Source organism: Nasonia vitripennis (assembly GCF_009193385.2).
Source record: "Nasonia vitripennis strain AsymCx chromosome 1 unlocalized genomic scaffold, Nvit_psr_1.1 chr1_random0008, whole genome shotgun sequence".
Taxonomy (NCBI): Eukaryota; Metazoa; Arthropoda; class Insecta; order Hymenoptera; family Pteromalidae; genus Nasonia; species Nasonia vitripennis.
The window spans coordinates 225,473-252,849 of record NW_022279595.1 but is presented as its reverse complement, the minus strand read 5'-3'; the positions used below and the strand labels follow the sequence as shown (position 1 = coordinate 252,849).

The following is a 27,377-nucleotide window of genomic DNA, read 5'->3' as shown; positions in this document are numbered from 1 at the left end:
GCTCCTCCATTGGCTGAATCATCATTGTTTGAGACGTTCCCCGTCATCTCGAATAAGTACTGTATGCCTTCTAGATAATCACTCGTATGAACCAAAACAACAAAAAATATTACTAAGGTTTCGTATGTCGCAAAAAGGGTTTGTAGGGTATTATATATAATGCTCGTAGAGGGGTAAAAATAAAAATCCACGCAAGTTGAGAAATAAAAATATAATTTCTAAAAGGTAAACTTAAGCTAAAACCTTTCAAATTGTCATAACCTTTATCCTAAAACAATATCGCTCGATTCTTATATACTAAAAGGAAAATTAAATAGTTATATCTTAATAGACACATCAGTCAAGATGGCGGGACGGAAAGGTCCTCCCAACAAAGGCTCCAAGAGTTTCCTAAAATGTCATGGCCAAAATGAAGTATCTACAGTCATTTGCATAATATGTGATAGTGCTTTCCATCAGAGTTGTGCCAGACAAAAAAACTTAAAATTCATCAGTGAGAGACTAATTATCTGCCAAGATCATCCGAATCTAACCTCAAAAGTAGATGAGAATGTACTCAGTGAGTCAGCAAGGACGCTGATTGCAACCGTCAAACTAAAACAATCTGAAGAGATCAGGAAAGAAGTCAGAAAGGAAATTCTGGAAGATTTATCAAACAAATCTGTTGAACTAAACTCCACAATTAAAGATTTTGAGGCGTTATGCGACCACGTTCACAAAGAGAATGAACTCTTGCGTCAACTAAACAAAGAACTGGATGAGAAAAATGCAATGCTGCGTGATTTGCTTAGTCTATCTACTACTAAACAGGTGAATATTCAAGAGAGTGTCAAGACAAACAACTACCTAAGCGTATACCGAAAATCATTATTAAAACAGAAGGTGAAACCTCGAAAAGTGTGATAAAGAACAACATCACAAAGTGTCTGTTCAACGAGAAAAGCATTCAAACGAATGATGTTTACTGCTTGAAGAATAGTAATCAAATCATAGTCAAATGCCTAGATGAGGCTAGTGTTATCAAAATTGAAAGTTTACTAAAAGCAAATTTTGAAGACATTTGTGAGGTCAATCTGGAACAACTAAACAATCCTAAAATCAAAATTGTTGGTATAGCTAATGTATCTAATATGGACATGAATGGAATCGAGGACGACATTAATACCAGAAACTTTGCCAACTTTGAAACCAAAGCTAGACTACTGCACATGTACTCCAACAGCAAAACTAACCTCACTAGTGTTCTAGTTGAAGTCACTCCTGACATTTATAGATGTATACGAGATAGAAATAATAAAATCTGTGTGGGTGGCAAAGTTGCAGAGTTTATGACCTGATAAACATTAAACCTTGCATGAAATGTTCTAGATTTGGTCACAATACAGCTAAATGCATGAATGAAACCACCTGTCTAAGTTGCTCACAAGCACACAAAACCACAAGCTGTAAAAACCCAGCTCTGGCATGTCTGAACTGCTATTACAGCAATCGCAAATATGCAACAGATCTCAACATCAATCATGATGCTATGGACTCAAATCAATGTTACATTTTTAAAAACAAAATACAAAAATACATTGTTTCAACTGATTATCCTGTCAAACCTAGGTTACCGACAGTCAAACCTATGCCGATATATTACCAAGAGGAGGCATTCGAGAATGTTTATGAAGAAAGTGATGGTATGAGTGACACTGATCAATCAGAAGTTAACACACCTCGTCAGCAGCAACAAAAAGATAGTCATCATCTGGAGAACAAAGTCAAACTGCAAAAACAAAATCATCTGAAAAATCTCAATCAACAGCAAAAGCGTGGACAGCAACTACCTTCTAAGTCTAAATCTAAGGTAAAACCTGCCAAGACTAAGTAGTCTCTCTTTCTTCTTGCTCTGTCATTGTCTAATAACATTATTTTTTTAATTTTTTTAAAATTGATTGTGAAATATTGGATCAAATCTATAACGATTCTGTTAAAAAGGAAAAAATTTTTGAAGATACTACTAGTCTTATCAAGGCGCTAAAAAAAAATAACTGTGATTTTATCATGCATGTTAACATACGTAGTATGTCTGCAAACTTTGATAAACTGAAAATATTAGTAAATAGTCTAACAACTAAATCTTCAATGTTGATATGCACTGAAACCTTTATACAAAATAACTACAAGATGTATGATTCAGAATCAGACAGAGTGAGCCAAGAGTTTCTATGTAATTTCTTGGATAAGGGTTATATACCTGGCTTTGTTGGTGCTACGAGACCATCTGTTGGAAATTGTAAAGGATCATGTATTGACAATATCTTCATAAAAACGGAAAATCTCAAAACTGCCTCGTACAATTTAATCAATTCATTAACCGACCATTATCCGATCATTGTTTCTCTAGGTAAAATCAAATCCAAAGTATCTGAACCCATTGAATTTATTGACTACAGAAGATTAGTGCATACTACTTCTTCCAGATCCTGGAATGAGATATTGACAGTGCATGATCCTAACATAGCCATTGACAAATTAATAAGTGAAATCAAATCATGTATTGAACAAGCGACGATAAGGAAAAAAAAACTGGTCACAAACGTAGGAAGACCTGGATTACAGATGCTATTGTGCAATCATGCGCTACCAAAGAATTTTTATACAACCTCTGGCGTAAAGATACTAAAAATGAACAACTCAAGCGTGAGTATGTCACCTATGCCAAAGTATTGGATAAAGTCATAAAAGATGCGAAAATTAAATATGACAAAACTCTTATAGAAAAAAATGTAAATAATTCTAAACAATTATGGCGTATCATTAACAATAAACTAGGGAAGAATAAAAAAACAAAAGATAGCATAAATTATATTGAAACTGAAGATAGTAAAATTTATGACAAAACTGATATAGCAAATTGTATTAACAACTATTTCTGTGAAATTGGACATAGGTTAAGTGCTAAGATCGAGAAATCTCCAAACACAATGATAAAAATGCCGGACATGAACAGTGATTCAATATTTTTTGGTCCAACAAATTCAGGTGAAATTGCTAACATCATTTATAATATGAAATTGAAAAATGGGGGTGTTGATAAAATTAAGACAAAGACCCTAAGGGCCTTAAGTGAGTTCATTATTGAACCATTAGTTCATGTCTTCAATTTATGTATTGAAAAAGCCATATGGCCAAATGCTCTAAAAATGCTGAGGTGATACCTGTTCATAAATCTGGCGTGAAGTCTAATATCTCAAACTACAGACCAATATCCCTGATATCTAATTTAGCTAAGATCTTGGAAAGAATAATATATTCTAGAATTATTGATTTCGTAAATAAACACAAACTCATTTCTGATAAACAGTTTGGATTTAGAAAGAACATTGGAACGAAAAATGCACTTAATCACTTGGCGAACATACTATATAATAACCTTGACGATAGTATTCCAACGATAGTCACCTTCTTAGATCTTGCTAAGGCGTTTGACACCGTTGATCACGCGATTCTAACAGAGAAACTTTTCCATATTGGAATTAGAGGACAGGCACTGGATCTGTTACGTAGCTATTTGACTGATAGATATCAGAAAGTCAGAGTTGATCAGGTCGAGAGTGATAGTACGAGAATAGATATCGGAGTTCCACAAGGTACTATCTTGGGTCCTCTGCTATTCTTACTCTATATCAATGACCTTTTAAAGGAAATTCCTACCGAAGCAATTTCTTCCTATGCTGATGATACAGTCATAATATCGACTGGATCATCATGGGACAAAGCCCAAGACAATGTGAACAGGTATCTACTTTTGGTACATGCTTGGCTGACGAACAATAGATTATCACTTAATGTTGAGAAAACGGTTTATATGACTTTCGGTAACTATTGTGATAGTGTGCCAAACCATACTTATGTTAAAATTAATGATAAGCCACTAGTGAGGGTCGAGAGTTGTAAATACCTAGGGATTATTATTGACTATAATTTGAGATGGGAGCCTCACATACAAAACATTATAAAAAAAACTAAATACCTTTTATACATTTTCTACAAAATGTCTCCTACCATGGCAACTGAAACAATGAAAATGGTGTACTACGCCTTTTTCCATAGTATTATTAGTTATGGGATTATTGCGTGGGGAGGCGCATATAAAAATAATACTAGCCTACTTCAAAACCTGCAGAAAAGGATTCTGAAAATAGTCAATAAGAATAAGTTTGTACAAAAGAATCCGATGAATCTGGATAAACTGTATGCATATGAAGCGCTATTATTTCACTACAATGATCTAAGAACTAAATTCTTGAACTCTAGTAGCAAAACTAGGAATAAGAACATAATCGTTCCAAAATTCAAAAAAATGGTCAGTAACAAGATGAGCTATTTGAAAGCTATATCTGTCTACAATATTCTACCATGTAATCTGAAAACACTCAACATAAATACTGCCTGGCAAAAGAGTAAAATAAAAAAATGGATAATCTCCACATACTAATTGTCTCTCTCTGTCACTGAATATGTGTTCAAAATTTGTAAACTCTAGTGCTATTACAATCTCTATGCAAATGCTGTACTTTTGTTATATAGATAACCTTATTATTTAGTTTCAAGTTCTAGTCTTTTAAGATTATTATATTTAAGTAATATATGAGCCGGCCCTGCCTACAGGCACCTTTGTGTGTCTCTGCAGGTTATTTTTTGCAGAATTGTATTTATTCCATGTAACTACACTGTAAATTATAATTTGTCTGGTTTAATAATAATAATAATAATAATAATAATAATAATAATAATAATAATAATAATAATAATAATAATAATAATAATAATAATAATAATAATAATAATAATAATAATAATAATAATAATAATAATAATAATAATAATAATAATAATAATAATAATAATTAAATTCAAGAACCCAAAAAAAAACTAGTACCCAAAACTTAAACGTTACTAATTAGCCTAGTCGAGATTAAAATTCCTAAGATTCTGAAAATTATCGATGAGATTTGATTGTTTATTTGAAAATTATTGTAAAACTTAATTGGGCAGATTGAGTTAAATAATTGAATTTTGGCATATGACGTGAAAGTTAACAAGAAAAAGAAATTAAGTGTGCTGAAATAGTTTAACAAAAGTTTCAAAGTTTTTACGTAAATTGCGTATAAAGCGTCACTCGATTTTATTTTATTTAATTAAACATAAAAAGAATTAGATGAACACGATGAAAAAGAACAAAATTGAAATTCTAAGCAATTATTAGTATGACTATGCTTAAAAATAATTAAACACCTTATGATCAACCAATTAAAGAAAAACCGAATTAATAGTAATAATTATCCTTAAAAGAATAACAAATTTTAATATTGTTTTGAAATCCACGAAGATAAAGAATTTATTATTCAATTAATATTTAGTTAATAGAACCCTAAACTAACAATTATTACTTCCTACGGTGTAAAGTTCTCTCGATAAAATAATCAAACAAAAAAAAATTATTTATTTATTTACGAAAAGGTTAAACAAGCGTGGTTTTAAATCTATAATAATTAATAATGATTATTATTGTAGTAAAACTCTTAAAATGTTGATTTTTCGTTTTCACTATTTGAATCCCGCGCTCGCTCAAATTGGCTGCCGCGCGCTCTCTCTGCTTCTTGACTTTATCTCGACTCGGCCGCGTCAGTTGCGCGCGCCTAGTCTCGCACCGCTGTAAAGTCCATAGTAATGCGTCTGCGCCCGCGTTCGCTCTGAACAAACACGTGCCGTCGGCTGCTATGCTGCAATGGCTAACCTCACCCGCGTCGCGTCGCGTACTTTCTCCTTCAATTATCGTTATTAAATCGAGGTTAAAATAGTGCGCACGTGTAATCTACTGGTTCGCGAGTGTGTCCTCTACCTGTGACAGTGATTTTCGAAGGTGTTTATTAGCAAAAGTAGAAATATAAGTGTGCGCCCAGGATTCTCTACCCCAAGCAGTAAAACCTGTTGCTGCTTACTAATCAGATAAGTTTTTCTGACAATCTATTTAAATTAAATGATTCATATGATACTAGGACTCGTTGCTTTGTGTTAAATAAACCTTCTTATTTGTTCTAGGGCATTTCAAGGCTCTCGACGACCTCTTTCACCTGCGACAACTCAAGGAAAACATGCAAGTATAAATTTTTGAGTGTTATCACACACTTTATTTTCTTAAGTTATTTGCTCCTTCTAAGGTCGAGAAACTTGCACAATGAATGCTGTTCACGGGGCTAAAGTGAATCCACTGGTTGAAACTTCCACGATTTAATTGTAATTGCAGTAATCAACAATCCCACAAAGCTGAATATGGACCAGATGAGTGTTCCTTTTAGTGTACGTGCTTTTACTTTGTTTCTACAATTGTTTCAAAATGAGATTAGCTTCGACGCGTTCCAACATTCGTCTTCCTCATAAATAATGGTGAGAATAAAAGTGTGTGTTTGTGATAAAATAATGAATATTTTGAAATTAGGTGTCTGATTGCATTTGTCGCATAACCAAAGTTAGATATTCTTGTTTAGACGCGTTTTCTCAATTTTTTTACTCTCATAAAGATTAGTGGGGCCAATTTGTTCATTTTTTCAAACTTATAACTTATGTCTAATTAACTTTTCAGTGTATAATCATATAAGAGGGGCTTGCACGAGTACTTCAAAGTGCGCTTTTGATATTCTATTTCTTTTCACAACTTCAAACAATGAATGTGACTTTACCAACTTGTTGTCAGCTGTATTATATAAATTTTTATATGTTCATGAGATATTTTCTTTTATATTCGAATCATAAATATTTTAGTCATTATCATTTGGGGTCCATTTACAAGCAATGATTTCGTTCCTTTTTTGAAAATTGCAAAGTTGCTTTTGTCGAAATTTTTGAGAATTAAGATGCTTTTGACTAAAATGATTTTATTTTCAGCAAATTTTTGAAGATTTGAATATTTATCGTTTTGAAATCTGGATCCTTTATAATTTTTTTTTCGATTCGAATATTTTCCTAACACGTTTTTCTTCTCAACAGGCTGAACGAACATGAACAAAGCAACGATTGATTTCAAGTTTGGGAAAACCGAAGCTCGCAAGATGGCCGCCCCCTTGACTACCCACGCGCACTGAACCACTACAAAGGCTCTGACGTCACGGCACGACGCCAAGCTTCCAAGCGACGCTTTCGACACTGCTGCGCGCAGTTTGAAATTCGGCACCTGCCTTTGTTACGAGTATCTCGCGTGATTTTACTCTTAAAGAAATTTTTTAATCACTTCGCGTTCACTTATTTTATTTCACCATTTAATTTTCACGATTTTTCTAATTTAAAATTTTTTGTTTTAGCGTCGCAGACACTGCATTCACGTTAATATTAGTATATTGTGGTCCAAAAGAAAAGAGAAGAAAATTTGCTTTGAGATAGGCTATATCTAGGTGGGACCTGCAATTTTTGTTAGGCGGAAACTTGAAGAGTTTCCCTTTTTTATGCGAGATTGCCTATTTGGCACGCTCTACAGGTGTCCAGGGAGGAATCTGGTCTGGATCCGTATCCCTGCCTACGAATGTCCTTTCTTTGCTTTTGGTAGTGGTCCAAATTAATACTTATAAATCTTACCTTGCGATTTTTACTTGAACGACTCACTGAATGGAAAACTCTTCCTTCTAGAGTTTTTCTCCCTTTGACATTTTGGAATTTTGGGAATGAGTGACTTGGATGAATATATATTGATAAAATGTATGGTCCAATTCTATGTATATTTCCTTTTGAACAAACTCTCTACAATTCTACACGAAATTCTCAATTGAAATCTAATGATGAACACTATTTTATTTGACTAATCGATCTAGATCTATGAATTAAATCTGAATGAGACTCTATAGGTCCGCCGGCTTCTGCGCCCGATTACGGAGTGTGAGAGCAGCGTTGTTCGAGAGCGCTCAGAAGAGGTTCCGGACCTCCCACGCCGTCGCCAGCTTACTTCCCCTTAGCCGCGTTACAGTGTTGTCGCTTGTTGCACTCATTAGGCCTTACGGGGCCTGGCAACTAGTTGCGCGCCGAAACTGCAATGAAGCTCCGCACGTGCGCCTCTAGCCGTTGGCAGGGAAGTTGTTTAGGTCAGCGAGATTCTTAGCCACTTGATACTTTTGTGGCCCTGAGTCTCGCTGTACCTTTATACGTGTAGAACTTTCTCGATCCAACATTTAAAATTATTATTTCAAATGTTAATCCAGAAAGTTCTCACGTAAGAGTCGCAGTATAGGCAATGTTTTTCTAAAGTCACCAGATGTTACAATAACTTTTCCTCCGAAAGGAAAGTCATTTTGACATATTTTATAAAAACATTTATCAATTGCTTCAACAGCATGTCTTGAATCCATTGATATTTCATTCCAAATTATAATTTTTACGTTTTCAATCAGTTCACCAAATTTTAAATCAAGACAAATGTTACACGTTGTTTGTTTATTAATATTTAATGGTAATTTGAAAGTTCTATAGACAGTTTTTCCATTAATTAATAAATTAGCAGCAATACCTGTCTAGGCCAAATTAAATATTTAAACATCACGATATGTAAATAACTTTTACCACTACCACTTGGACCATTGATACAATAATATTTATTTCCTAGATTGTTAACTGTATTGTTAATGATTAGATAATATAGTTTTTTGTTAGGCAGACAAAGAATCAATCAATGTTTCTAAATTTTCACTATCACTATTATTGTATAGAATTTAGTCTTATGGTTAAGTCTTATCTTAACTGTTATGATTAAAGTTATATTGCAGGTTTATTCTCCCGATTGTATAAGAAGTAGAGTTTCATTAAATGTGTAATTGGTTTGAAGTTTAAAATTTAGGATGATAGTTTTTCACACCACCCAAGAGGTATGGTCAGAAGCACACTATATTAAGATCATAGTACAATGCACTTCAGGCAGGTTGATTCTGTTGTTGTTTTTTTTTATTTTATTGTATAAAAATCACTAATAATTTCACATAATTTTATTATATAATAAAATTTTATAAAAATATTTTATATATATACGTATTCTTATGCTTTTTTCTACTGTATATAAGGGTAGTTCTCTGTCAAATCGAAGATCGAAATTTTTTTCTTCTTCAACCCACGGTAAATATGTTGCAGAAACAGTTTCCAATGCACCTGAATTTTTTCAGATTTTAAAATTACTTTTTACCAAAATGGTAGCGAGCTAAAGATGTAAATTTTGGCAATTTTTGGGTTTTCAGCACAAATTAATTTATTCATAGCTCCTCAGGGAAGCATTTTTCACTATAGACATAGATATACTTTTTTTGTAAAATTTTCTCACTTTTTCAATAAAAATACCCTTAAAGTTATATGTATGTGTTATACCTATCTTATAAGTCATTGAAACCTTAATATTGGTGAAAGTAAGAGTTTGATCCAGACTACGACCACCAAAAAATTCATGGAGATACCTTTTTATAGTGCAAAAGTTCCTGTATGGGTCCCAGAATGACAGAGACCCTGTATCTTTGACTAAAAATGAAGATATTTATAAATTTGTGCTAAAATGATTAAAATTCATACTTAAAGCCTGTGGCAAAGCTTATAAATTGCTTATAGTAATAAATTGCATAACTTGGATCATCGCCAAAAAATCATAGAACTTGATTGTATTGTTATACATATTCCTACCGAAGTCGAGAAATCGTAAATATATTATGTCTCTTGCAAAAAATTATAACATAAATCATACACTAGATCATAATTTTTCAAAGTCAGTGGATAATTAAGTTCATTTTCGTAAGAGATATAATATACCTTAATGTCCATAATTGACTAAAAATTCAAAGCTTAGTGATAAATTATTTAAATACATGTTTGCTTATAATAATAAATTGCGTCACTTGGATCATCGCCAAAAAAATCATAAAACTTGATTTTATTGTTATAAATATTCCTACCGAAGACGAGAAATCGTAAATATATTAAATCTCTTTAAAAAATTAACTTAATTATCCACTGACTTTGAAAAATTATGATCGAGTGTATGATTTATGTTATAATTTTTTGCAAGAAACATAATATATTATATATAAGACATAATATATGAGACATAAATCAAGTTTTATGATTTTTTTGGCGATGATCCAAGTGACGCAATTTATTACTATAAGCAAACATGTATTTAAATAATTTATCACTAAGCTTTGAATTTTTAGTCAATGATGGACATTAAGGAATAATTTTCTTCTACGGTGACTCTCTTTATTTTGATGTTTGCTGTCTCTGTGATTTTTTTAAGTATGCTCCAAGCAATTCATAGGCTTTGCCACAGGCTTTAAATATGAATTTTAATCATTTTAGCACAAATTTATAAATATCTTAAAAAGTACGCCCTCAGCGCCAAAAAAAAGCAGGGTGTAAGATATGTGATGTATGAATGTGTACGAATGTGTGTATCTATAACGATAGTATAGAATGTGAGAAGGCAGGCAATAAAGTCAGTCGGTCCTGAACCGTAACAGAGTGTAGTCGTCTTTATTTACCTCTTCCTCGCATATACAATACAGGGTCACCCGGCGAAGCCGTGCGTGGAGTGCTTGTGTGTTAGTGTATTGTGTTGTGAGCGTCGGCGCGCGCACAAGCGCGCTCCGCGCCGGAGTAAACTTAAGGTTTCTTTTTAAAAGAATTTAAAAAAAAATGAGTTGTCCCTGGATGCCAGTGCATAATGCAGAAATTGAAATATGCACGATGTATGTATAAAAAAACGCATTGTCCCTTCGCATTAGATTCTAACCAAACCTCACTGATTCCGTGAATGTCAGTGCTAAAAACTATATAATGTATGTGTGTATGTGTGAACCGCGGGTGTTGTTCCTGACAGCCGCTGCTGCCTTACACAATTAAGAGACAGAGCCCTCAAATACAAAGTTTTCCTTATCCTAGTTTGATAAAAACAAATAAGTAAAAGAGCGTCACAAGGAGCGCTCGTACATATATGTATGAAAACGAATTTAATAAAACGTGATCAGCGCTATTACAAAATATGATTAAACGGCATAATAATTGAAACAGAAATTATAAGCAGTTAAAAAATTGAATAATAGAGGCCTTGCTCTAGCCAAGTGCTGTCGCTTGGGCCTGGCGAAAACCTGGCCCTTCGCCGCATACATAGCCGGCTTACCTTATTGCATTGCTATGCGCTTAGACGATTTGGCGCCGCACGACGCAGCGTGCTTTTTGCTAAAACGCTTCTTATGATCTAAGGTGGGTTTGCCGCTGCACCCTTAACTTAAATCTAAACAATATTGGCTGAAATTAAGACAATAAACAAACATATAATATGATAGAATAAGCGATGCACATTAGTGCAAGTATTCAAAAGTATATATGTATTAGATATAAAAGTATTATATATTTATATATATATATATATATATATATATATATATATATATATATTCTATATGCGCCGTAGTCCACGCGTCTCTCTCGTTATAGAGTGGCTTGGTTATAGCTACGGCGTAAATTAAGAGGTACAAAAAAAAAACAAAAAGTATACGATAGCAAGGCGTCTAGGCGCGAAGCTACAGTACTCTTGGCTGTCCGTGGCTCTGGTGCGCGTACGGGGAGCGGGACTAGACCGTTGTTTCGTCTATTCTACGGCGGAACTGGCGCGTCATTTCCAATTGCATCATCGCTTTCTGCTGGCTAATGAGATCGCGCATGGGTTTACCCGCTCGATACCGCAAGAAGCACCAGGTCAGGACTAAGGAGACGATGACGACGCCGATCAAAGTCCAGGACGAGTAGCCGATCGACCATGCGTAGTCGCTGAGATTTCGGAACTCGAAAGCTGTCGCGCAGGCCTGCCCCGGCCTTCAAATTTTCCATTTCAGAGCCGTGGACACTTTCGGCGCGAACCTTTGCTTCGTTTTCAATTGCTTGTTGCAAGTCTGTCAACGCGTGCGCGGATTTGTTCATGCGCGCGATTAACTGCGACATGTTAAATTGCAACGAGCCAAAAGAGGATGCATTCACTTTTTGGGTAAAAGTGTGCGCGGCGGAGAGGCGAGCGGTGGCTGTGTGGGCCGAGCAGCCGTCACGTAATTCGAGTATACCTGAGCCCGAAATTTGCGACGTAATTTGCTCAGCACGAGTGCATTGGATAAAGATATCCTCTGCCTGCCTTGCCGCGTACACCCAAGTGTTGGCTTTATGCAGCCTCAACCAAAAAGTGTCCCTTAAGTGCTTAATTTTTACGTCGCATACGCCCGGGTCCTCTATAGCCCGACCGGCCGCGATTCTTACCTCGCATGCTACGTTGTCGCGCACGTCGCGCACCGGTTCTGGGTCTACCATGTCTAGCATGATCAGCGTGCCAAACAACTCCCGTATATTTGGCACTTCCTGTGTTGGGATCGGGACATATGTACGATTAGACGTACTCACCGCGAAGTATGTATGAGCAGGCCATATTTAAGCGGCCATGTCAGAAATATTTAAAATATTTTGAACAGCGGACACGGGCGAGGCCTTAAACAGCACGAATTTTTCCATGTCGATTAAGGGGATCGCTAAGTGGTAAACTAGGTACCCGTTCGCGAATAATACCGAAATTTTCGATACTTTCATAATCGGGATCGCCGCTGACTCGTCCGGAGAAAGGGGGAATCTCGCGTGAGATACCGTGTCCTGCACCGTTTTTGCCGAACGGACGATCATTTCGGGGGACATGATCCGTGGGTGGACCAGGCCTTTGACCGCGAATAAGATCGCGTCCGTGATGATCTCCGTGTCCAACTTAAACTGGGCCAAACCGTTTCTGATCTCTAATTCTGTGTCGAGATTATCTAGTCCGATAACGTTTAATCTTGTCCTGTTCGATAACATGGCAGTTGCTGCATCTAGCTTACGCATTCTCTCATTCAATTCCGAAAACTCGTGCTCGACGATTTCCGTTTGATTTGCTAAGAGCGCGGCCGTGCGGCGGTTGTCCTTGGCGATGGACTTGACCGCCTCTTGGACCTCGATTAGATCGGCTTCGGTTAGCGTCTCGTATAGCCACCTATGAAATGAGCCAATAAAGGGCAGAACGGCGTGCCGAGACCTCTGTGGCCCTATGCCGTAGCCGTGGATAAGTATTAAGTCTCTTACACGGTCTGCCTGGCGGGCGGCGACCTTGGCTTCCTCAATTAGGCCTGCCGAATCGCAACGCGGTCAGCACGCGAGAGCCGCGTTCGTGACTTTATGCACCAACTTTGAACCTGTGAGAAAATACGGGCGCAAATCGACCTTCTCGATCAACTTCCAGTTGGTGCTGGATGTCGCCAACGGCGCAATCTTTTCCTTAATCAACCCCAGGTTTTCCTTTAGCTGGTGTATGAAGCGGTCCTGAACACCCGAGAGTAAGGGCTCACTGCTTCCCGGGCCGCTGCCTGCGCAAAGCCTAAAAGATACAAGGAGGCAGAGGTTAGCCAGCGCAAGTCGATGCTAAGCGGCTGGCTTCTTGGACGCATGGAGGTGGCTTAGCTAGTAAGATGTTTTTTTGTTTTATTGCGCGGCCCGTCCGGGGACGCGCAAAAAAAAACAGTAAAAAAAAAACGTCTTACTCCACGGGGTCCGCTTCAGAAGTCGCGGCTTCTCTGGCCAGCTCGCTGGGCCGTTCAATTTTATACCATTAAGTGGACCGTTCTTGTCACCTCGTCGTTTCGCAAGGTGACGTTATTAGTTTTGCGATTAATCGCGATTATTTCGAAGGGGCCGCGGTATTCCTTGGCGAATTTTCCCACCATCGGTTCTTTCAGTAGAAAGACGATTTCGCCTTCTCGAAAATGTTTTGAATTTAGTTTCCGGTCATAGTAATGCTTAGACCGGTACCTGGACTGTACCAAGTTCATTGCGGCTGCAGTTTGCAAAGCTGTTAAATTATTTGTCATATCGGCGATGTAATCGTTATATGTTATGTCGCCGTTATTTTGGGAAAAGCTCGACGGAGTTTTGTAAAAATAGTCATTAGCAAGTTTGTTGTACGTTTTATGCATGCCCCTGTGTCCTCCCATCGCCGCCTCATGATATTCTCTTATAATTTTGAGTCTATCAGCGACTGGGGGCATAGGCAAGTTATTGTTATATAGCACTGCGACGACCGCTTTCCCAGCGAACACGCAGTCGAAAAGGTCCACGAAATTGGACCATTCGGCAGGAGTAAGCATTGCCAGATCGCGAATTACCGCGAAACTGCGTATGCACTCTTTTAGAACGACATTTCTGAGTGTTTTTAGACATTTGCGGAGGTCAGCTCGTAATGGCCGATCCTCGAAAAATGCTTTTATATACACTCCGACTAGCTTGACGTCTCCAAATGTCGTTACATTAACTTCACCGAGCTTGTAATGCTCCTTAGTCAAGTCGTTCAGGTTTAGATAGTGTCGTTTTATCAACGCCTTCTGTATCTCGGTTGATATAAATCCATCAGCCGAGATCAGGTACACCAAATTTTCCTTAAAACGGAAAGGGTGCTCGTTGTAAGCCTTCAGGTGCACAAAAGGTGGAGGTTCCTGGTCTTCGGGAATTGCTCAAGGGGGCTTTTCGCGAGGGGGCCTGGCCCTGGCTACAATGAAGCGCTTTAACTTATTATCAGTCAGCGCGGCCTTGACTGCAGCTGTGCTGTCTCTGTCATCATCTGACAGCACGCAGCCGTTTGGGCTCGTGTTTTCGACGCTTATCAGTGCTGATGCATCATGCAGCTGTTGGTCAGATCCGAGCTGCATCGCGATGCTGCCGGCGCTCGCGCCTGGCCTGCTCTCGTCGGAATTGCGCCTATCGTTGCTATGGAAAGTAGCGGGGCTGCCTATCGCGAGATGTGAGGCTGCAGGCGTCGTGAATGATTTCGGGTCTTGCGAGCAGGGGTCGCTGACCGTGTAATCGGTTTCCCGAGCATTTACGAATACCGATGCATTCCCAGTCGGGCATTCGTACGGGCTGGCTAGCACTGTTGCTGAAGCAGGAGCAGTTCGTTCATTTTCGCACCTTGCGACCAGTTCGTCCTGCGCGCCGGCGGTTTTAGCCCCCATGGCTTTATCCAGAGGACCGGCTGCGAGCGAAGCTTTCTTCTTCGTTCGGCTCTTCCGCCCGAGTATCGGCGAGTTTTCCCTTTCGCGCTCTTCGTCGGCGGACGGGGAAGAGTCACGAATCGGGTTTATTGGAATAACAGTCGTTGTGCTCGTCGAGCGTTTCGCCAAAAACCATGAGGTCATCGAGATAAATCTCGACCTCATCGCCCTGCAGACCCGCCATTGCCAGTGACATCGCCCTGGTAAAGGTTATAGTGGCCTCCTTGAGGCCCATAGCCATCCTGTCAAATTGTAAGAGCTGATTGCCGTACAGAGAATGTCGCTCGTGAACGGGAGCAGGTGGCAACTGCCCTCGGTCTCCTCGTTCAGCGCTCGATAGTCAGTGACCAATCGAAACCTCTTATTACCCTGCGCGTCTAGCTTCTTGGGATCAATCCAGAGCGACGAGGAGTAATTTGTGTTGGACGGTACAACGATATTTTGCTCGCGAAGCTTTGCAAGCTCTCTGAGCATGTGCTCCTTTATAGCAGGAGGGAAGCGAAAGCGATGATTCCGGATTGGCTTGTTTGATTTCAGCAAAATTCTATGCTGTAACAAGTGAGTCGCAGGGAGCGCCTCGCCTTCAAGGCCGAACACGCCTGCGTACTCATCAACAATCGCGCGTATGCGCCAACTATTGGCCAACCGCATAATCTCGTCGACTCGAAAGCGGCTTGCTTCGCTATCGGCCTGCAGTTTTTCGTTTAAACGGCGGATCTCTTGGTATTTTTCGACGTGCTTATCCGAGTTTATCACTCGCCTTATTTTGGCGGAAGAGTTCGCATCGCTGTCGGCATCGCCGTCCTCATCGGCGAGAGGTGAATTAGTAATGGCGGTTTCCTCCTCCTCTAACTCTACCGTGGGAGTAGCAATCGTAACTTCCGTATCGCTGATATTGACATCGTATACGCGGCCGTTGATATTCTCGCCCGTGAATTTACTAAAAAGTAAGTCGGGGTGAATGTTCTGCAGAGGGACCCACCCCACATTCACGTTGTCGTTCCGTACGCGCGCGCCTATAACCATTTTAACTCGTGCGGGAATTGTGACCAGCTCGGCGGATTCGAACGGTAGTTTAATGTCGCCCAGTTGGAGACATTTGTTAGCAGCATCGACACAACCATTGTGTGCATCGATCAAGTCCCATCCAATGATTCCGCTATTTTCTATAGGGAAATTGTTGGATACTACATGGACATTGCAAAGCAACCCTTGCAGCTGCACTACCGCCTGGCCGAGCGTGTACGCGGTACCGTCGGTCACACCTTGCACCTTAATGATTTTCTGCGAGTCGTACGGGTAGCCGGGGGCTAGCTCCCCGACTTTCACGACGGAAATATCCGCACCGGAATCAGCGAAAATTTGTCCGTGCGTTTTCTTAACTGCGGGCAATTTACGGAAACGATTGGAGGCTGTCTGCCTGTAGTGAGAAATTTTATTTTTGCCGTTAACGAGCATTGCTCCTCATTTCGCTCTTCGCCTGGACGCTCGCCGCTTGAGGATTGCGACGAACGTGAGACTAGTTTAAATTACCGGAATTGTTTTTATTATCGCGATCTGAGTCTTGGTTCTTACTCCCGGCCAAGCTATCGCGACGTTTTTTATTGTTCCAGTTTTTGTTTTTCTTCTGGTTGGACTTATTGCTGTTACCATTGCCGTCCTTATTTTCGCCCTTAGCGTTCTTATTATCATTGGAACCGGCGTTGTTATTTTTATCGTTCGACCCGGCGTTTTTATTATTATTCGAACCGGCATTTTTGTTATTGTTACTCTTTTTTTGGTAGGGGTTGGAGATCGCTCGCTCGGACGCGTGTCGGACCAACACAACGCATGGGTCGACCGAGTGCCCATGCCGGTTGCAGTAAATGCATGCGCCCGCGGATTTTCGATCTGATCGGAACCCGCGTTTTGCTGCTGTTCGCCGCTTGCGCCGACCTCCTCTGCGGTGGCTCTGCGCACTTGAGCAGCGGATTTAGCTAATAAAGGTGTATTGCCGGCATCTCGGCCGCTCTGCTTCCCCTCGAATTCAATAGCAGCGGTGATTGCCGTGCTTAAATCTTTCGGGAATCTGCAATGAACCTGATGGTCCAGCGGAGCTTTCAAGCCTGAGTCTCCTAGCCCGCCTATCCGAATTAGACAGATTGGGAGCCGACTCCACGATAGTCATAAAGCGGTTAAATAATTTTTCTACACGCAGGCCGTACTCGCCCACGGGCTCGTTCGGTCCTTGCTTGATGGACCGCATCTGCGTGTAGATCTGATCGGCTATGCCGATATTCGCATAGTGCAGCGTAATATCGTTCAATAGTTTTTCTACTGAAGTGTAGTTAGCGATGCGCGCGCGGTAGTTCTCCGTGGCTTTACCCTTTAACTTGTTAGCTATGTAGAGGAGCAAATACCTCTCATAAGCCGGGCCGTGTGACATCATTACCTCCCGCACGCCTCTGCGGAACAAGCTAAGATTGTCGGAATCGCCGTCAAATTCCGGGATCGCATTCGCGGCCTGGTGAAACGGTAAGCTAGCGGGGCTGCCGAACCCGTCCGCCCAGCCTGCAGTGTTTCCGTATATGGGAAAACCGCGTTGCGGGGGCCCTGGGGCCCATTTGCGTCCGTGGCCGCCGTTGGATGGGTCGGGGTCCGGATCGTCGTCCGGGGGATATCGGCCGCCGCCTCCTGGCCGTTCCCAAGACAGGGGCTTCTGCCGCGGGTCGCCGCGCGCGTATACGCTGTCAGAGTGCTGAGCGCGCCCGTCGGAACGGTGCGGGCGCCCACGCTTACGAGCGTCGAACTCGCTGCCGTAGTTTACCGCGGATTTTGAATGTTTCTGCGATTTTGTCGCAACCGGGCGTTGCTCGTACATGTGTCGCACTGGCACTGAGCGATCGAAGCTAACGCTCTGTCAATATTCATCAAAACCGCGATCAGTAAATTCGGAGTCGAATATCGCGCCCGATTCACTTTCCGAGTCGGAATCTGTGTCGCTATCCGAGTCCGAGATTGGCCAAACTGGCTCCAACGAGCTCCATATTCGTGTCGAGGGGCTTCCCGGCGGTGCCCGAAATTCGAGGTCGGGTCTACAGGTTCCACGGCGCGGTCGTTCTCGCGACGAGGACTTGCATCTCGCGCAGAGCGAATGCCTCTCTGCTGCGAGCTTGCGGCTTTCGCCTCGGTCGGGATTTGGCGCGGTTCTTTTAGCGCTTCTATTCGCGCTAGCATGCTCGCTTGCATCCCCTCAATGCGCTTGACTATGTCCTCGATGCGCTGCTTGCAACGACTGATCCTGCACCCGCTGCTCGCTGCGCTGCCGATCGAGCTTCCGCTACGCGAGCCCAGTTGTTTGTACCGCTCGCAAAGCTGTCTTACCGTGGGCGACGCCCTGCGTGTACAACACGAGCATCTTTTCACGGGTAGTCCGAGTCACTGCCGCTTCGCGAGTCTCCCTTTCGCGGGAGCGTACGGTTTTCCTCGCGGGCTATGCGGGTCGCCCGACGTTCCTGTCTCGGCCAACCGTATTGAGCTAGCGCCTGAGGTGGGCTACGCGCACGCGGTGTTCGGGCTCGTGCGCCATTTGGGGGGCGAGGTCGAATGGGTTTAGTACCTGCGGGACCTCAGACTTGGGCGGCGGGCGTTAATCGTATTCATGCGGTCTGCAGCGTCTGAGCCTTTCGTTGGTTGTACCTTGCCACGCTGTATTTTTAATTTCGTGCAAATTTAGAATGCCCGCGTGGTACTTGCTTGTGATTTTATCGCGCGCTTTTACAGAAAACGGTACCGCCGTCGGGTCGCCAGGAAAATCCCCGGGGTTCCCATCGTTGCCCAGCGTGAGGCCGGTTAACCTTTCCTCCAGCTTCTGCATGTCTAGCTGGGATTTCGACTTCTTTCCCGATTTCGACAGCGCGCGCGCTTCGTTCACCGACGTTGCCGGACTCGGCATGTGTACGCGGCTCCGGTCGTGACTCTCTTCCTCGGTGAATTTCGCGATCTGCTGCGGGCGCGGCGTTGTCGCTTTACCGCGCAACGATTCGCTTTGCACGTCGGGCCACGTGCTGGTCATATATAGACCCGGTTGTCGGTTTCCGAATCGTCCGATGATTCCTCTCCGAGCAGTGTTCTCCCGGCCCTTCTTCGCGCACGCGGAGTCAGGTCTACGACTAAGCCGAACATGCCATGCGCGATTTCGGTCTGTTTCCGATTATGCTCGTCGGGGTCGCTAGCGGAACGGACTTTATCCTTTTTCCTCGCTCCCTGAGAGAGCGTTGGAACTGATAAACCGAATAGCCCAGGCGGGGCCATCGCTTATTAACCGACGCGCCCTGCCTAAATCCAAGCTTAACAAAAAAAAAAAAAAAACGCGCGAAAAATTTGGGACTATTGGCCATAAATAGGATACGGACACTCCCGAAAAGCCAAGCCACTCTATTAAAAACGAGAAAGACTTACAGGTACGCTGCGAAGAGGTGGAACGCTGCACGCATGGTGACTGGCCGCTGCTGGTCGACTCGTGCGTGTCGGCGGCTGGTCCGCACCGACGGCTATTCTCCACGTTGGCCCAGATGGACTTAGTTGGTCCATATGGACTTTGTGGGCCGAAGGTCGGCCTTGAGGAAAGTTTGCAAAACTCGCCGGTTTTGCTGGATAAAATTTCCGCACCTCAGTTGATCGTGCGGAAATCGACGACTGGCCGGGCCTCTCAATTTCTGGGCGTGAGTCGGATTGAAGCTGGATACGCTGACTTCGAAGAGGCGAATTCGCGCTGCTCCAGGATTTTCTCGACTTCAAAATTGGCTTGGTCCTTGGTAGATGGCGCCGACAGGTATTGGCGGCTCTCCATCGGCTCAGTCGATTTTTCAGCCGCTGAGATCCTGACGGCCTTGCTGAGATTTATTATTTTTGAGCTCGGGTGTTCTCCCGAGCCTCGGCGACCACACGTGCTTAAATAATGCACTAGATTTCCCGAGAAGTCTCGGAGTCCCGGTGCTGCGCTGGTTGAAGCTTGATGTGCCGGGCTCCCGATATATGCCGAAAATTTTGTTTAAACAAAAAAAAAATAAATAATTTTCGGAGAATCTTGCTGGCCAAAACTTCTGCGATGGTCAGACGTTGCTGCGCCAGATCCGGCGAGGGATGCCAGATGTCACGGATGATTGGGGATGCTGGGAAGATGCTCTGGGAGCACAAGTGAGAAGGCTGGAAGTCCTGATCAGAGTCTATTGGGTGTTTGGGAGAGTTCTGCTCTCGTCGGTGGTCGCCGGTGATCTGCCCGCTCTGCCGTCGACGCGACTCGTCGGCGGCGAGCGGTCGCACGTGCAAAGGTACATACGCTGCACCTTCTGCCGTGCAAACTCCAGGCAGCGGCGTTCTCTGCTGACGATGCGCTCTGAGCATCGTCAGCCGCAGCCATCGGAGATACCACCGGAGAGCCTAGCGCTCGTCCGTGACACTACTTAGTCGATGGCCAACTTAGGTAGTCCCTAGGAGCTAAGGGTCGCTTCCTTCAGTTCAAGACTGGGACGCGCTCGCCGCCTATCGGTCGGGTTTGTAACCGATAGTGCGCTATACTCTTGCGTATATCATCTCATTTTATAATACATACTAATTAAAATTTTTAAATCAGAGCAGGTACAAATTAAACGATACACGATCAAAAGTAATACATAAATATCATTTATACATAAACATTCTTGTAAAACTGTATACATTAGTCAACAAAAAATAGGAGAATTAAGGAGTTATTGTATAAAGGCTATTAAAACAATAAAAATATACAGAATATTAAACCTGATAATCCTGAAGTTTGAGACGGCAGCTCCCACCCGGGAGATAAGAGAGCAGCAACAGATAACTCGCCGACGAAGGCACACACACACACACACACACACACACACACACATTTAAAACATCAAAAAATTACTGCACGAAAATCATTATCCATCCGCCTTCGTTAACAAATATATATGAAAAAGAATGTCAACGTTAACATCAAACACATTGTCAAGGCAACAGATCAGTAGTAATGAAAAACGCAATATTGTAAGCCTACCCTATATTCAAGGTTTTTACCAGTAGACCAGTCATGCATTTAAGACTCTCAACATCGAAACTGTACTGAAAATAAATAGCCAAATGAAAAACATCATTATAAAAGGCAAAGACAAGAAAGATAAAGATTTAGAAAACAACGTTGTCTATGAGCTTGAATGTAATGATTGCTCTGCCACGTATGTAGACCAAACAAAAAGGAATGTGTGTACACGTATAAATGAACACAAAAAATCGAAAAGTACTGTAATCTCCGATCACGTCAACAATCTGAATCACACTTTCAATTTTGAAAATTACCACATTAAAGACAGAGAGATCAATTTAAATAAAAGACTAGTTTCCGAAATGCTACACATACACCTACAAGAAAAGGGTATTAATAAGAAGGAAGACTCAAAATTTCAATACAGTATACACACACCTTATACACCAGCTGTAAACAAAACTAACATAAGCCAGGCTCTGACGTCAATAGCGGAAGAAATTGTCAACACGGCCGCTCGACTCTCTTCTCACTGCTCCGCGCTATATAAACACGATGAAAATCTCGACTCGCGCGAATCAGAATCGAACAGCTGAGAGAAAAACACTGTTCACCTACGTTCCCCCCTCCGCGCGGCGGGGAAGCGCCTTCTCGACAAAACTTAATACTGATCTTCTCCATAATTGTAAGTTCTATTTTCACGCTGTACATACATTATTATACACCAACATCTTTTTAATAAATTTTTTCACATCATCGTCTTCTGATGAGGGTGGGCATTGTCCGTCGAAACGTTGAGAAGAAAAGAGGAAATGTCTTAAAGTTCTTTCTCTCCTTTCTCACCACACAACCTGCCTCGGAAAGACCGATAGAGACAAATCAATATTTTTGAAATCAAAATAATTAAAAATTTATTGAATGATTTTAAAGTTAAAAATTGAAAAACCAATTAATATTCATGAAGATAATATTGGAGCAATTACGAAAGCGAAATTTAGTAATATGACGAAAAATTCTAAGTATATAGAAATACATTATTATTGTGTAAATGAATGTTATGAAGAAGAGATTATAAAAATTGTAAAAGTAGACTCAGAACAATATCGCAGATATTTTAACAAAAACTCTAAGACTTAACTAATTTGAAAAATTTAGAAAAGTGCAATACACGGGAAAGAATGACACAGCTAAGTAGCGCGATGAACTGAGCAGCAGAGAATGGTGGATTGTAAAACTACACCAAATGGAGAGTGGATATAAAAGCGATAGTGTAAGTCGAGTGAGTTAGTTGGAATGTTGTCGTTATAAGGAATCATGTATCGGTGCTTATATCTGTATTAATAAAGAATATTTTACACATATTTTAACAGTACCACCCCTGGCGGTGTGGTTGGTTGCATCAAGCTTCCCCATGGTCCTGGCGGATGCCATGTCTTTTCTGAGGACCGTGGAGTCAAGCACATTCATCACTGAGTTTTGAGGACTGTTCTCGCCGCCTTTTCACCTCCGCTAGTTTAATGCGGAGGCTGTGGATCTTCACAGTACTGGGCAAAGTGCTGCTATTGTCTTCCTGCGTTGAAAGGGTCCTCGATGAAAGATCTCGAAATTGTGCTTGCAGCTCGGAGATGGAAGACTCAATAGTGACTATGCGAGTTTTAAGCGCAGGCAGCTCATCGAGAGCCTTAAGCCGCGACTCCAGTGGACTCAGGCGCTGCTCGATCCTTGTGATCCTTTCAGACACGATGTTCCGTGCCTGGAGGACCTCTTCCTGTTTCTTACGAATGTCAAGCAGTGCCTCGCGAATGTCTTTCATGGCGGCATCGATGGATGGTGTTATTTCTGTCGTGCGAGTCGGTGAAGTATTTCGCGATGAGGAGACTAATGGTGGTGCTGGTCTGATCTTCTGATTCTTCAGCTGCTTTGGAGTATTTTTGCACGACGTTGTTGTTGCAGTTACTCCTGTTGATGTTGTTGAGGTCGTCCTGGTCCTCACCTTAGTGCCTTCGGTGTTATTCTCTCTCTCTCTCTCTCTCTCTCTCTCTCTCTCTCTCTCTCTCTCTCTCTCTCTCTCTCACGTATGGATGAACGTTGGATAGGTAGCTAAATTTAATTAATATTTTTCACCAATGTACTTGTTGCTAACAACATTTAATTAATATTTTTTAGAAATGTCTTTAATAGATCTAAGGGGGCATGTTTAAGGTACATTTTAAGCCCGGGTAGAGTAAAGAAGACCGGTCCGGATCTTTCACAAAGCCGTGGAAAGTGACTAAAAACACTATTTATATAGTAAAAACTTATGAATTTTGGTCAGTGTTTTTTTATGGTATATATATTATATTACTCAGTAAAAATAGTGTACAGTGTAAATATTTACAGTAGATATTTTTTGTTTTTTAATTTACGTAAAAAGAAAAAAAATTTTTGGACGAATATTGTTGTTGTTTTGGAGAATTTAACACAGGCTGGACCCCTTAAATATTTTAAATAAACAGCAGTTGTTGACAGGTTTTCCAACTAAGTTTGAATCGGAAATTTTGATATACAAAATATGCATAGAAAATAAAATTCATAATTTACCGTTTAATAATAACAGAACAAGAGCGAGAAATATTTTAGAGATAATACACACTGACGTATGTGGTAGTTTCAAGACCCCGGGTCCAAACGGTGAAAAATATTTTGTTTCGTTTATTGATGATTACAGTAAAATAGCCAGAGTTTACTGCATAAAAACCAAAGATGAAGTATTCAATTATATGATAAAGTATGTAAACGAAGTAGAAAAAAGAGTAAAAATGATAATATGCGATAACGGCAAAGAATATTTAAACAATCGATTTTATAAATTTCCAACGAAAGAGGTATTTACATAAATAATTGTCCAGCATACGAACATGAATTGAATGGTACTGCTGAAAGATTTAATCGAACAATTATGGATATGGCGCATTGTTTATTAGATGAGGCCCAAGTAGACAAAAAATATTACAGCTTTTTTGAATGGAAGAATAAGCTCGGAGGTATAAGTAAATCAATCTAAAGGTTATAGTAATGGAACAAACCGAGTATGTAAATTGTTTAAAGCACTGTATGGACTATGAACAGAAAGTCCGAAAGCTTGGTATAAGTGTTTTGATGAATACTTAGCAAAACTAAACTTTAAGAGAAGCAATGCTGATAATTGTTTGTATGCTCATGAAAAAGAAGACGTTGTTATTTATCTTTTGTTGCACGTAGATGATTTATTAATTTGTCGTAAAAGCAAGAAAAGAATTTAAAGTCTAAAGAAAGCTCTCATGAACAAATTTAACATGAAAGATTTAGGAGAAATAAAAGATTACTCAGGGATTAATATAGAATACGATTATAACAATTGTGAAATAAAACTAAGCCAAACTAAATATATAGAGTTACTAGCATATAAGTATCAATTACAAAATAGTAGATTGTATAGTAATCCAATGGAAACAAATTTAAAACTTGATAAGGCTGAAAGTTGTGAGTTTAAAATAAAATATAGAAACTTGATAGGTGCTTTGTTATATATCAGTTCAAGCGCAAGATCAGATATAAGTTATAGTATAAATTACTTGAGTAGGTATCAAAATTGTTATGATCATACTCATTGGAAAAATGCTTCAAAAGGGTCCGAAACCCAACTTTTACCGACCAAGTTGACTGAACAAGTGCACCGCAGAAAATGGCTTGAAACTAAAGAAGTACAATAAATTATGAAAAACCAAGAGTTAGTTGCCCTTCCTTTTATAAACATCTATCGGTGTAGCAAGTTTCAAATAAAAATATTAACGCAATAATAAATAGCATTTGCTGCTGAGAGTTTCGCATATGCGCGCTGTGCTTACAGATTTTCGTTCAAATGCCATTTATTATTTGTTTGGTGTACACGACGAAGCAGTAGCTCTACATAATTATATAGAATAAATCTACTATTAATTCTTCACATTCTCCGTAATACCTCTTTTTCTCTCCAATATTAAAAAAACTGTGATATTCTTTCATAATACGCATTTAATGACTACATATTTATTTTAATAAAGGCTTGAAAAGGTCTAGAACCATGGACGTAACGTTGCAAAAAGAATATGGTTATTGTAATTTTTACCAGCGTTAAGCCTTAATTAAATAATTTTGTATTTGATATTTTCAACAAACAGACATTTGCAGTAGACAAAATACATTAAAATTCTGAAGATGGGTGAAATTTAAAAAATATAGATAAAATTTACCCTTTTGAGAATCGAAGATATATTTGTCCCCTTTATGTGTCATAAATAGAATTGTACAATATTTTAAAAGAGTCAAATCATCACTAATTATAAATTCAAATCCTACAGAACGTATTTATGAAATCTATATATGATTTCCCTTATACGATTTGATCGATTTTGCGACTTAAATATTGGTAGCTCTGTCATCTGCCCGGAGCGTCGTATCTGAGTGTATTCATTTACACCACTAAGCTACTAATTATACGTACTCATCAATTTTATGCTTACTGGCTTATTGCTAAATATTATAATACGTCGCCGGCCGTAACGATTTATTATTTAATCGTGTATATCGCCTTCGCTACGCTCGGGCACTAATTGTTCATCGCAGAAATGAACTGCTTGTAGCCATAGATAGGCGTGATGGCAGATTTATGCAAGTGCGATTAAATAGTGTACAGTATTCGTGTCATAAGCAGACGTTTACGCCACGGCATTTATCTCCCTTGCTACGCTTGGATGCTAATACACACATAGCTGTAATAGACTACTTATGCCACTTATATCGTTATATTATATCAAAATGTATTCGCAGCATAATCAATTTTAATACTTGGTAATTTTTATTTTTTTTAGGATTTTTCACGAATAATAAAAAAATTTCAGCTACTTCTATATTTTTCGAATCAATGCCTTACAAAGTTAAACCAGACACCGGTCTAATTGACTATAATAAGCTTGCAGAAGATGCAAAGTTATTTAAACCAAAAATCATTATTGCTGGAGTCTCGTGTTACAGCAGATGTCTCGATTACAAAAAATTTAGAGAAATAGCTGATGAAAATAATGCTTATCTTTTTAGTGATATGGCACACATATCTGGATTAGTAGCTGCTGGCATAATAGCTAGTCCTTTTGAATACAGTGATGTAGTTTCAACAACAACGCATAAAACGTTAAGGTATTTTTACATGTTGAATTCTAATATATACTAATGATTTTAGACGCACTCTTGATTTGTATTTTTTTTTTAATTTTTCGTGTTTATGAGATTGTTCAATATGCATGCTAAAATAAACGACAAATTTAATATGGCCAGCTGCAAGCTATTCCTTCTGATGGAAACAAATTTTATTTTATTTCGAAAGTTATACTTTTGTCGTATTAAATTGTTATGCTGGTTGTGATCCGTTATAATAACGGCAGAAGGCCCTTTAATTAAATGTTGTGAATTCACCGCCGGGCGTACAGAAGGTACGCTTATAGACACTTACAGTTCAGTGAGTGAAATCGTGCCTTGGTTCCGGGGTCGGACGATGTCTTTTCTCGGGTTAGTCTCGGCATAGTCGAAGGGTCGGGTGTAGCTAGTGCCTGAGCCGTTGCACTATCGCGTCTGCGCGTTCTAGTCAAAGGACGTTTCGCTCGGTGCGACTATACAGACTCTCTGGCAGTGCGATATTTTTAAGTAAACAAAAGTTATAAGGGATGGAATTATAAAGGGTATCTTAACAACGAGTCTAGATAAAACGAAATTCTTAGAAAATTGAAAAGCATTAAGAGTAGTTTAAAGTGCAAAAACAAATTTTATGCGAAATCGAAGTGTTAATAGATTACAAATGGATTAAAGAAGAAAGTTCGTATAGAAGATCACGATTATCAAAATTAAGGAGTGTTATGTCCTCGACTCGGCAGTCTTCATCAGACAGTAACGTTTCGCGGTTACTTAAAAATATGGGAGCACGGAGGGCGACAAAGATTCTAGATGATAGATCTGGGCGCTGGCGGTACTTAGTTATCCCCGCGATCCTCAAAAACAGCCGGAGACAATTGTCCGAGTACACTCTCGAAACGATAAAATCCGATACGCGGACTAATAAAGTATTGAGACGTGACCCTATGCCGTCATGTCATTAATTTATAAAGAAGGAGAACTACCTGGATATTAACGATTTAAAAAAGAAGATATAAGAGAAAGAGAGGGATACGTTATTGGCCGATTGCCGTATT

At 40.2% G+C, this 27,377-nt stretch overlaps 1 protein-coding gene across 6 annotated transcripts in view; it reads left to right on the top strand.

Moving 5' to 3' along the window:
* Shmt1 (serine hydroxymethyltransferase 1 (soluble)) overlaps positions 1 to 27,377 on the top strand; it is a 90,037-nt gene that overhangs the window by 30,718 nt on the left and 31,942 nt on the right. For all 6 annotated transcript variants that reach the window (XM_031932755.2, XM_031932763.2, XM_031932758.2 and 3 more), the window contains 1 exon segment: positions 26,007 to 26,331. In XM_031932755.2, coding sequence (XP_031788615.1) covers positions 26,007 to 26,331 — 325 coding nt within the window.